The sequence below is a fragment of the Heterocephalus glaber genome, unplaced genomic scaffold, assembly GCF_053883595.1.
Source record: "Heterocephalus glaber isolate CG9 unplaced genomic scaffold, H.glaber_assembly_v1.0 deba00000901, whole genome shotgun sequence".
NCBI classification, from domain to species: domain Eukaryota; kingdom Metazoa; phylum Chordata; class Mammalia; order Rodentia; family Bathyergidae; genus Heterocephalus; species Heterocephalus glaber.
In genome coordinates this window covers 13,847,688-13,860,354 of record NW_028258171.1, presented here as the reverse complement: position 1 = coordinate 13,860,354, position 12,667 = coordinate 13,847,688, and the positions used below count along the sequence as shown (strand labels likewise).

Sequence of the window (12,667 nt, the reverse complement as noted above, 5' to 3'; positions counted from 1 at the left end):
GTGCAGAAAGAATTCCTCCCGCTGCATTTCCTCATGCACTTCACTAAGAAGTTGTTGTATACAAATCAGAAAAAAATAAAATACAAAACTTCCCTGGTAAAAGTCTGTCATGTTTAATTCTCCTTGTTTTTTTAACCAAGAAACTTGACATTTTGCTATATATTCTAAACCTTAAATATTATCTTTTAAAGGTTCATTGCGTCAAAGAAGAAACATCAAGATACTGTGGTAAAGAAGAGGATTTGATGAAAGCGTATTTATTCAGGTAAAAGTTTTGAGTGTGATATACAAATACAAAGTTATATTCTCGAATATTCAGGTATATAAAACATCACTAAGCCACAGTAAAGTTGGATTTAGTAGTCTAGTAGTGAAATTTAGCAAGAAGTCTAAGCTGTTCACTTGCTACCTAACCTCTCTGAACTTTTAACTTCCGTGCTTACAAAATAATGAAGACATGGGGCCAGGGATTTAGCTCAGTGGTTTTGCTGCCTGTTGCGCAAGTGCAAGGACGAATTTGATCCCCGGTACCAAAAAAAACCAAACCAAAACAAAACAATCAAAATAATGAAGACAAAAATTACCTCACAGGGTCATTTTGACTGTTACATGAGCGTCATACATAAATTCCTACTATAAGAGCCTGCTTAAGTAAGCACTTAGCAAATTTCATGTTCCAAGTAGCTATGTCAGTTCTATATTTGGATGTACCCTATTTTTGAGGAATCTGTCGGTGTCTAGGTTGCAGCTTCTTCAGTACTTGGGTCTTCTGATCTATTTGGGGAATCTCTCATCCTTTCCCCAAGCCCTTGGGGCTTGGCCTAGGAAGTGGAGATAGACCCTGTTTGCTCAGGGAGTTCCTGCTAAGGACACTTGCTTCTCCCGCTCCTCTCCTTCCAACCCAGTTTGGGAATCTGTGTGTGATTGGAAAGTAGTTAGGAGGCCTAGTTAGACTCATCTTGATTTCCAGTCTTTTTTGCCAGATCCAGTGCCTAAACTTCTCAAAACCAACATATTTATCAAGTGTATATTCAATAAATATTTGAGGGTGCATTATGTGCCAGTGCTCCACTTGGTGCATAGGGTTCGTGGATAAGACACGGGCTCTAACATCAAAGAGCTTATAATTTAATGTGTTAGATGAGCAAGTAAATTGAATTTTAAGGAAATATTTCTATAATGTGTTTTTAAACTTTTTGCAGAGGAAACATTTTGCTCAGAGAATTCCCGACTGACACCTTGTTTGATGTGAATGCCATTGTCGCTCATGTACTCTTGTAAGTACTCATTTACTTAATCATTATTGCTTTCACTTTAGAGGACCACAACCCATTATAATATTTTAAGGTTTCAACATTGTATTTGTAGGCATCAGTTTCATACATATTGCTGGTATATCTTCCCACATTGAAGATCGAAAATTTGCTTCATGACAAAGGATACAAGAACACATAGGTACTCTGTGTAGAAGTAGAAAACTTCTGTTTGGGTTGCCGCAGACTGGGTGGCTTGTAAACAGTGAAAATCTATTTTTCACAGTTCTGGAACTGGGAAGTCCAAGGTTAAGGCATTGACAGATTTGGTACCAGACGCGAGCCTCTGCTTCATGGTGTGAGGCATCTTCTCCTTGTGTCCTCACATGGTAGAAAGACCTGGATCTCTGGGGACTCCTTTATAAGGGTAGAAGTCTCATGGCTAATCAGTTCCTGGGGCTCCCACCTCCCAGTACCATCATTTAGGGGTTAGGACTTCAGAATAGGACTTTAGGAGAATGCACACATCTACAGCACCAGGTAGGAAGCTCATCTTTGCTGTTTACATTAGGGTTGTGAAGTGCTTGGTTTCCGTCTGACACTTGCCTGACTTTTCGAGTCTGTAGCTCTGTGTCTTCTTGTAAGTGCAGAAAAAATTCTTATACTTCCAGCATACACTTGAATTTTTTTTTCCAAAGAATTAATCTCACATTCTCCTGCCATGAAATCTTTACATCCAGGATTCAGGCTTGTGTGAGCTCTGTTTGTGCAGTCTGCTTCAAAATGAAGTCTGGTGTTCTCTTTGATGGCAAAGCTAGACAGTGTGTCTGTTTAAGGACACAAGTTTACAGGGGCTTGACTGATTTAATGTTGTAGGTCTGTTGTCCACTAAGACCTTTGCTGACATTTCTTATCTTTGTTTTCTGTTTGGCTCCACACTTCCTTCTCTCCTACCCATAAAATTTGAGTGAAAATTAAGTTACAGGAAATTCAAAACTTAGAGGTGAAAAGTTCTGGTAATCACTTTACAAATGAACACTTTTAAATATTCTAGTCCTAGGGCCAGGGATTTAGCTCAGTGGTTCTGCCTCCTGCCTTGCAAGTGCAAGGTCCCAAGTTTGATTCCTGGTATCAAAAACAAAAAAAGGTGTTTAGGAATTCTTGGAAACCATGGGCCCTAAGACATATAGACTTAAGAAGCCAGGTGTACTGGGTGAAAGGTGGCTTTTTGGCTGCTTTGAAATCCCTTTCCTAGGACAGAGAAGGGGTGGCTCTCTTGACCATAGGGGTCAAGTGAAGCTTAGCAAAAAACCCAAGTAATAACTATGTTATTTGTTCTCAGGAACTTTATTGGTTTTGCTGTTTTTTCTGGTAGATATTTGGTAGCTGTCTTTGACCCAGAAATGAGGGTGAAGAAACATGGAGCGAAGACTTTGAGGGATGGCGTACATTGAGATTATCTTCCCATAAAGTATGAATCCAGGTTTGACACCAAATCCCAGAGTGGCAGATCCACCTTGGACAACTTTAAGAGCAGCTGGTTAAAACAGCTGGACCCTAGATAAGGATGGGCCGTCAGTGGTGAGGACCTTGTTACATGAACTGGTTAGGTGGACTTTGTCCAATGTGTTCCTGCTGTAGTCATGGCCTGTTACTAGTGTGTACTAGTGCTGATGTATGGAACACAAGTTTCCATAAGTAGATGTTCTCCTTGTTCCAGCTGTGTGTCAGACACTTGTTAGGCATTGGGACGCAAACAATAGGATGGGGCTTCTGTTCTTTAGGAATTTAGTGTTTTGTTGCAGAGATAGACAGAAGTCTATGTTAAGTCAAGTAGTAGAGAGATGTATTCATAATGGCCAGTGGATCCACAGAGAAAATAGTTATTCATGTCTAGAAAGAAGGTAGCTTCCTTAAGGAGATAGGTCTCAGGAGAAGTGTGTGGCAAAGAAAGGGAAGGTTCGAAAAGCAGGGGAAACTGGCAAGAGCGTGGAAGTTGGAAATAGTTTGGAGAGGTTAGTTTTATCTGAGTATAAAATGTGCAGGAGGAGATGAGCGAGGAAAGTGTGAGGTCAGATGAAGGGGCATCTCTGTTTACCCTTTGTAGAGCTATGGGCTTTTGGGTAGCCCAGAAGGGGAAGGTGTCCATTTCCAGAGCAGAATCCTTGCGTGATCTTTCAGTTCTAATCATAGGCAATAACAAGATTTGCCTAGCAGGCCTTAGTGGCAAGCTGTTCTTGCCTTGCCAGACTTGGTGCACAGCCAATGCATTGAGGCTTTTTGGAGATAATTGAGGTCAAGGACATGGCCCTACCCCCCACCCCCAGCCCTTTAAACCAGCCTGGCTCATATTCAGAGCTCAGGTGGAGCATTCTGAGGCCTCCTTACTCAGACCTTGGCCATAGTGCCTCCCGGGTGCTTCTGCTAAGGACTTGTTATCAGGGTTCTCTGGTGGAGACATTTCTCTCTGAGTCAGTACCTTTCTATTCCAAACCCTTACTCTTTTTCTTTTTTTCTCCACAATGTCCATTGGTTCTTAAGGATGCATGGATCTTATGTTTGGAACTCCTGGGAATGAGATATGATTCCTTGTTTCTGCATTACATATACCCAACCCTTGCCTGCTGCCATTCCATGGGGTAAAAAATGGACCAGTGTGGAGCTGGTACCTCTCTTTAGGTCTTGTTTGTATTGTCACGTAAGTGAATAAAGTGTTTTTTTTTTTTTAAGTTTAGCTAATGATCAAACCCAGGACCTCCTTTGTGCTTTACCACTGAGCTACACCCAGCCCTGAATAAAGTCTCAGTTGTTACTTTTAGTTTGGCTTGTTGTGGTCCTAACTGAGACTTTAAACCCTGATTGCTTGACAAAGGTTGTGTTTAGGCAGGCTCCTGTTATGATCAGATTAGGATCTGAGAGCTCTTTCTCATGGATGTGAGACAGATTTAGGGACCCAAGCACATGTCAAACCTCTATGTGGCTGTTGGATAATCTAGGGTGGTAGAGGTAGTGGAGGAGGGATTTTCAGTGCTTAGATGGTAAAATTAACTGGATTTGGTAATAGTAAATTTGGTAATAGCACAACTGCAAACTTGACTTAATACTTGATCTCTTTTCCTTTTCCCTACTTCATGCTAACCCAGATCCAATCTGATCACCATTGGAAGTAGGCAAGGAAGAAGAGCAGATTCACAGAGGAAGCCGTAGGAAGTGGAGCCTCTGAGGGGTGCACATCTAGGTGTTGCCCACATATAGGGAATCCACGGAGCTTCCTAGGGCAATGCCACTTACAGGAAGAACAAACTGAGAGGGGAAAACAATAAATGTCAAGGTAGTCAAATCCAAAGAGGCAGTGCCTTTTTGTTCAGAATATAAGAAAATAACATGTGGAATACAGCATTTAACGAAAATTCTTACTAACAATATTTAGAATATTGAAGAACTGGGCCAAATAGCTTGCTGTGTCATAGCTGTACTTTGCAACTGCCATGACCAAAGAAATGCCTTTCAATTTATTTTCCTACTTGTGTGTGCTAAAACCATGAGTTTGAAACAGTGCTTGGCAAGTGATTTCTGTCTTGTACTCATTTACAGTTGTATTCTGTTCATAGTAATGGAATTGAACTCTTGGATATCTTTTGCTCATTTTTTCTATTGTTTTAAACTTTATTATTATCAATTTCTATGTATAAAAGAAGATACACAATTTCAGTTTCCCTAATGTGTTCTTTTTAAAAATAGGTGGTCAAATTTATCTTCTTTGACTTCTAGATTTTTAGTTGTACACGTACAGTGGTTTCTCTTATGCCATTATTATAAAGAAATTTACCGATTTGTTGGAGTTTTTTTTTCATTAAGTTTATTGGTACATTTTAGATATAAAATAGTTACATTCATCATTAGGATCTTGTACCATTACATGAGTATCTTGGCTATTTTTTCCCCTTCCCCTGCCCTCCCTTCACCCCCTCCACCCTTCCCTATTTGCAAAGACTTTGTTTCCATTTTTTTCCTTTTCTCATATCTTTTCTTTTCCTTTCTTTCCTTTCCCCTACCCCTGCAACTTCCTCTGCTCCTTTAGATCTTTTCTTCCAATTACACAATATCAATTATACATTTTTAAAATGACAAGATCTAGAAGACATTACCACAGATTTTACAGAATTTAAAAGGATATAGAAAGCATATTACAAAAATCTTTTTTGAAATAAATTGGACAACTTCTAAGAAGTACTTTGGAAGACAAATTAATGAAACTGACTCTGGAGGAAATATAAAATTTGAATAGCACCTATTAAAGTATATTCCCAGCTTGAAAACTTACCTATATGACAACAGCAGGCTCATATACATTTTAACTGATAAATTATATCAAACATTTAAAGCAGAAAGAAAAAGCCATATGATCCTGTCAGTAGTTGGAGAAAAAGTATTGGACTAAATTCTATAGCTGTTCATGGTAAAAGCTATCAGGAGACTAGAAGTAGAACAGAACCTTCTCAACAGATCAAAGACATGTACTCCATACTTCCAGGGAAAATATGAATGGAGAAGATACAATACAATGCTTTCTCCCTAAGGTGGGGAACAAGGGCAGATATGCCTACTCTTCGTCTGTCCATTAAACTTTGAAACATAGGCCCAAACCAAAATAGTCTGGCAATAAAAATAAACAAATAGCATAGGTTTGGCAAGGTAGAAGCAAAATCTTTATATATAGATGAAATGATCATTTACAGAGAAAATACTAAGAAATCTCTAGGAGCCCCTAGAACTTGTATATGGATTTAGCAGGATTAGAAAACACAAGGTATATATAAAAATTCAGGTCTGTGTATACTTGCTATAAATGAAGAATCGGATATTGAAATTTAAAAGTTATGTAGGAGTACAAAAGACCTAGAAAAGTAAAAAGAAAACATTGTTGGAAGACATTTCTTACCTAATTTTAAGACTTCCTCTAAAGCTACAGTAATCAAGGCAGTGTTGGTGTAACAAAAGACATATAGATCATTGGAATAAAACAGAATCTAGAAATAGAGCCACACATATATGGTCCACTGAGTTTTGAAAGATTACTTATTTAACATTAACATTTTATAGAACATATACTGAATTCAAGAGCCAAGGAAAAGATAGTGTTTTCAGCAAATGGCACTAGAACACCTGGTATCCGTATATAAAAATTAACCTCCACCTTTTATTTCCATACATAAAAAATAACTTGAAAGGATCTATGAACCTAAGTATGAAAGACTAAAACTATAAAACTTTAAGAAGAAATTATAAGGGAAAATGTTTATGAATTTAGGGTAGGCAAGAATTTCCTAGGACAAAAAACATGATGTATAAAAGAAAAAAACTGATAAATGAGATTACATCAAAATTTAGAACTTTAAATGACGTCATCAAGAAAATGAAAAGTAGTCCTTAAAGAGACCATATTTACAGTGCATATAACCTATGACCAGAATATATAAAGAACTCTTCCACCTCATTAATAGACAACCCAATTAAAAAGACACAGCAAATTTCCAATGATGAATGTCATTATATTGTATACCTAAAATGTACCAATGATTAGAATGAATAATCGATAACGGAAAATAGGAAGAAAAGGTCCAAGGGGGAGGGGTAATAGGAGGGGTAGGGGAAAGGAAAGAAGGGAAAGGAAAAATGCTGCGAAATGGAAAAAATGGAAATAAAGTCTTTGTAAATAAGGAAGGGTGGAGGGGGTGAAGGGAGGGCTAGGAATGGGGAAAAAATAAGAACCAAGATGCATTATGTAAAGGTACAATTCCCAATGAGAAATGTAATTGTGTTGTATACCTAAAATGTACCAATAAAAGAATTTAATTAAAAAAAAAAAGACACAACAAGATGATAAATAGCCAGTACAGCACAAGGAAAAGTGTGCAACATTAGAATCAGAAAAATACTAATCAGTACAATAACAAAATTGAATTATACACTCACTCATTAGGGAGATGAAGTTCATGACTTTTTCTTTTTGTTGGATTCTCCCCCTTTACATTTAATTTCTTGTCGGACCTGATGGATTCATTCTGCTGGGCCTCCTGGGCTTGTGATCCTCATTGTCTGTTCCTAGAATATTATCTACAATTTTTTGGAGTGCTGGTTTGGTATTCAGGAAGTTCCTAAGGTGCTCTTTGTCACGAAGGTATCTTACTTCTCCATCAGTTTTGAAAGATAATTTTGCAGGGTACATCAATCTGGGTTGGAGGCTGCTGTTTTCCTTTAGGCCTTGGAATACATCACTCCAAGCAAGCTCTTCTTGCCTTGAGGGTTTGCATTGAGAAGTCTGCTGTGATTCTGATGGGCTTTCCTTTGTATGTGATTTGTTTCTTTTCTCTGTAGAACTTTGTTCTTCTGTTAGGTTTCTGGAATCTTAACAATTATATGCCTATGTGTAGATTTTTTTTTTTATCACGGCTAGTTGGAGTCCTGTGTGCCTCACTTATCTGTATGTCAAGTTCTTTTCCCCTGCTTGGGAAGTTTTCTGCCATCACTTCTGGAAACAGTTTTTTTTATGTCATCTGCACTCTCTCCTGTTTCTTCATTGACTCAGCTGCTGGATTGATTTCTCGTGGTCCCTTACAATTTTGAAGCAATTTTTCTTTTCCTCCTCACTAATTGCAATCTTACCTTCTGTATCTGAAATTCTGTCCTCACATTGGCTCATTCTGCTGTGTAGACTTTCAGTGGAGTTTTTAATCTCCTGGAAATCTGTTTGTATCTGTTTTATGGGTTCCATTTGTTTCCTATGTTGGGATTCCATCGTGTTCCTCAGCTCCTCTATTTTTTTATCTGTATCTTCTCTAGATTTATTAATCATGTCTTGTACTATGGGCACAATCTCTGCTGTTATGTGAGAAATTATTTCTGATTTCATTTTTTCCAGATCCTCTTTTGTTGCCAGTTCAAGGAGTCCAGGTGGTTGAGTATCAGAGTGTTCCATCACATTTCCCTTTGGGGTTGCTCTAGGTGATCTGGAAGTCTGGTTTTGAGAGTTATTTACATGTCTTCTCATTTCGATGGGGGAAGGGTGTGTGTGCGGTTGGCGCCCGAGCTGCTCACCTCCTCTGGGCTGGAAGCAGTGGAAGGAACGGCAGCCTGGAAGCCCCTCCCTCTGGGCCGGGAGCGGTGGAACGGCCTTGTGAGGTTTTTAATTATTAGACTTATTTAGAGCATTTTAGATTTACAGAAAATCATAAAATTCATAGGAGCAGATAGTACAGAGAAGCTCCATGTTCCCTTTCTCCTTCATATATACTTTTCTTTATTAACACTACATAAATGTGGTACAGTTGTTAAAATTGAAGAACAGCCAGATGTGGTGGCACATGCCTGTAATCCCAGCACTTGGAGGCTGAGGCAGGAGGGTCACTGTTAGTTTGAGGCCAGACTGGGCTACATAGTGAGTTTAAGGCCAGCCTGAGCTACATAGTGAGACCCTGTCTCAAAAAACAAAACAAGGGCCGGGGATTTAGCTCAGTGGTTCTGCCGCCTGCCTTGCAAGCACAAGGATCTGAGTTTGATCCCCAGTACCAAAAAAAAAAAAACCCCAAAACAACAAAATTGAAGAACAAATATTGACACATTATAATTAAGTACAGTGCATGGTTGAACTCACTCTTTATGCTTTCCATTCTGCACATTTTGGTGAATGCACCATGATATGTTTCCACTATTAGAGTAACAAACACAATAGTTTCAGTGCTCTAAAAATCTCTTCTCCCAAACCACTGTTTTTACCCTCTCTGTAGTTTTGCCTATTATATTTTTTCATATGGTTGGAATTATACAGCATGTAGTCTTTTCAGATCTTAGCAGTATGTAAAAGACTGTGTCTTTTCGTGGTTCATAGTTTATTTCTTTTTATCACTGAATAATCCATTGTGTGGATGTACCCATTTATCCATTTGTCTCCTGAATACCTTGGTTGCTTTCAAAGTTTGGCAATTATGAATAAAGCTGCTATAAATATTCACATGTAAGTTTCTTGTGTGGGTGTAAGTTTTCAACTCACTTGACTAATTATGTAGGGGGTAAGGTTTGTGGTTTAGTAAAACTGTGCTTAGTTTTGTAGGAAGCTACTAAACTGCCTTCCAAAGCGGCTGTGTCATCTTGCATTCCCACAGCAGTGAGAATGCCTGTTCCTCCACTTCCTTGCCAGCATTTGCTGTCATCTTTTTTTTTGGTACTGGGGATCAAACTTGGGTCCTTGAGCTTGTGAGGTAGGCGGCAGAGCCACTGAACTAAATCCCCAGCCTGCTGTCATCTTTTTAAAAAAAGTGTTTAAATTCTAACCATCCTAATAGTTGTGTAGTGGTATCTCTTGATGTTGAACATATTTTCATACACTGATCTACCATCTGCATGTTGTTGGTGGGATGTCTGTTCAGATATTTTGCCTGTTTTTAAAATTGGGTTATTTTCTCATCATTGAATTTTAAAGGTTATTTTGTACATTTTGGACATAGGTCTTTTGTTAGATACATGTTTCACAGATATTTTCTCCCAGACTCTGCCTTGGTTGTTTTTTTTTTTTTTTTTCATTCTCTTGAGTAATTTCTTACATGGAACAGAGGTTTTTAATAAAATGTTTTCTTTTATAGATTGTGCTTTTTTTTCTTGATACTGGGGATGGAACTCGAGTCCTTGCACTTGCGCAGCAGGCGGCGAAACCACTGAGCTAAATCCCCAGCCCTAGATTGTGCTTTTGATGTTGTTTCTTAAGACTCGTTACAACCCTAGGTCATCAAGATTTTCATCTTTTAGGGATTGTAGTTTTATGTGTACATTTAGGTCTATGATGCACTCTGACTTGATTTTTGTGTAAGATGTAAGGGCAGTGTCTAGATTCATATTTTTACACATGGATGCACAGCTGTTGAATTCCCTTTGTTGAGCAGATCACCCTTTCCTCATTGATTTGCTTTTGGCTCTTTGTTAATGATCAGCTGACTGTTTTTTTGTGGATCTACTGTATTTCTTTCCTGGTTGTTTTTATTTTACATTTAATTCTTTTATCTCTTGGGAATTTAACTTAGTGAATGGTAGGAGGAGTGGATTTAAATGTGTACAGTTCAGGTGAGTACTTAGTTGCCTCAACACCACTAAGATAAATAGGTCTTTTCATGGTTGAGTTACCAAGTTTACACTAAAAGTTTACAGTAAACTGTCATATATATTGGGTTTTCTCCTTGAACTTTGTGATTCATTAATTTGTCTATCCACATATCAGTACCATTGATTTAATTTACTGGGGCTTTATAAAATAATGTCTGAACAGTCTAGGCCCCGTTATATTTCTTTCAAAATCGCTTTTCTGTACACATGACATTTAAAATTAGCTTGTCTAGTTTCTTCTCTCCCTGTCTAAATCCTACTGGTATTAAATTTATAAATTATGGAAAATTGACATCTCAAAGATGAATCTTCCTATCCTAGAACAGCATGTTTTCCTCATTTGTTCAGGTATTTTTCTGTGTCTATAGCAGTGTTTTTTTTAAAGACAAAAGTTTTAAAAGAGCAGTTTGAGGTTCATAGAGCAAAGAGAAAGGCACACAGAGATCTTCCGTTTGTCCTTTGCCCTCCCCACACATGCATAAATTCCCCCATTCCCAACGCCCCTGCCAGACTGGTGCCTTTGGTATAATTGAGGAATCTGCACAAACATGTCCTAATCACCCAAACCCTATAGGTTACATTATGGATCAGTCTTATATATTCTGTGGGTTTGGAAAATTTATATCATACATATTCATCATTATGGTATCACACAGAATATTTTCACTGCCCCCAGGATTCTTTTCAACACCTAGTTTTCCTCATCCCCGGTAACCATTGATTTTTTTTCATTTTCACACTAGCTTTGTCTTTTTAAGCATGTATATTTGGAATCATACAATATACATACAGCCTTTTCACTTTGGCTTCTTTTACTTAGGAATATAATAAGCATTTAAGTTTCCTTCATGTCATTTCATGGCTGATAGCTCATTTCTTTTTAGCTCTGAATAATATTTCATTGTTTGGCGGTACCAGTTTACCCATTCATTCACCTACTGTAGAATATTTTTGTTGCTTCCAAGTTTTGGCAATTATGAATAAAGCTCCTATGAATATGTGTGTGCAAGTTTTTGTTGGATGTTAAGTTTTCAACTCCCACAGGTTGGGTAAACAGCAGAGCATGATTGCTGGATTGAATGATTAAAGTGTTTAGTTCTATAAGAAACTGGGAAACAGCCGTCCAAAATGGCCATCCTGTTTTACTGTCATTAGCAGTGAATTAGTTGCTCCACACTCTTGCCAGCAATTGATGTTGTCACTGTTTCTGTTTTATCTATTGTAGTAAGTGTGTAGTAATATCTCAGTGTTTTAATTTGGATTACTTTGATGACATATTATGTGGAGTGTCTTTTCTTAAGCTTACTTGCTATCTGCATATCTTCTTTGGTGAGGAATCTGGCTCATTTTAATTGGGTTGTTTGCTCACTGTTGAGTTTTAAGAGTTCATTATATATTTTGGATAACAGTCCTTTATCAGCTGTATATTTGCAAATATTTTCTTCCAGTCTGTAACTTGTCTTCTCATTCTTTTAAATCTCCGTGTAATGCTTTCTTCATCTATGCCCAGACATTTAAATTTATTTTTGGATATTTTATCTTTTATTTATATCATAAATGGATTCTTTTCCATCATCTTCTAATACAGAGGCACACAGTCATAATGTGATATATTTTTATGTAACAGATAACAATAATAGATATATAATGTAAATATACATCTTATATATGGCATATATATGTACTTATGTACAGTATATTTATATGTTTGTGAAAGATACTTCTGTGCATCAATTATGTACCCTTTGACCTTAATGGAATTTTAATTTAAAAAGACAGAAAAATGAACTAGTGTTTTAGTTTATTTTTTCCATTATTACACTAATAACTGAAATAATATTCACTTCTTAATCATCATACTAATCTGTTGTTAGATTGGTATAACATGTAGTACATAAAGCCATGGCCACCATCTCCTCACTTCGTAATCCCATTATCCAAGCCTGAACAACAAAAAGTTATTTTTGGTTTATATACTAAGTCTTTTCTAAGACACTGTTATCTGTTATTAGATATCTACATAGAAGTGATATGTACATATCAGATGTATTTTATCTGTATAGTCATAAATTACTGCTTTAAGTTTGCATTTTTATTAGACAATAAAATAGTTTAAACAGGGAAGCCAAAATTAGTGGCCTTTCTTCCATTTACAAAAGTTGATCAATACTCGTATTGAAACATTAATTTCAGCCATCTTGTTTGTTATTTGTGGTCCAAGTCTACATTTTAGCCTTATAATTAAGCTGAAAAAAATATTT

General features: G+C 37.2%; 1 protein-coding gene across 4 annotated transcripts in view; it reads left to right on the top strand.

Moving 5' to 3' along the window:
* The window catches only part of Txndc16 (thioredoxin domain containing 16), a 98,612-nt gene that overhangs the window by 27,554 nt on the left and 58,391 nt on the right, over positions 1-12,667 (top strand). For 3 of the 4 annotated variants that reach the window (XM_004835532.4, XM_004835533.4, XM_004835534.4), the window contains exons 5-6: positions 192-265; positions 1,203-1,277. In XM_004835532.4, the coding sequence (XP_004835589.1) occupies positions 192-265; positions 1,203-1,277 (149 nt within the window). Of the gene's footprint in view, positions 1-191; positions 266-1,202; positions 1,278-1,368; positions 1,456-12,667 lie in introns of those variants that run through there. The other variant, XM_087208099.1, reaches the window with a different exon arrangement.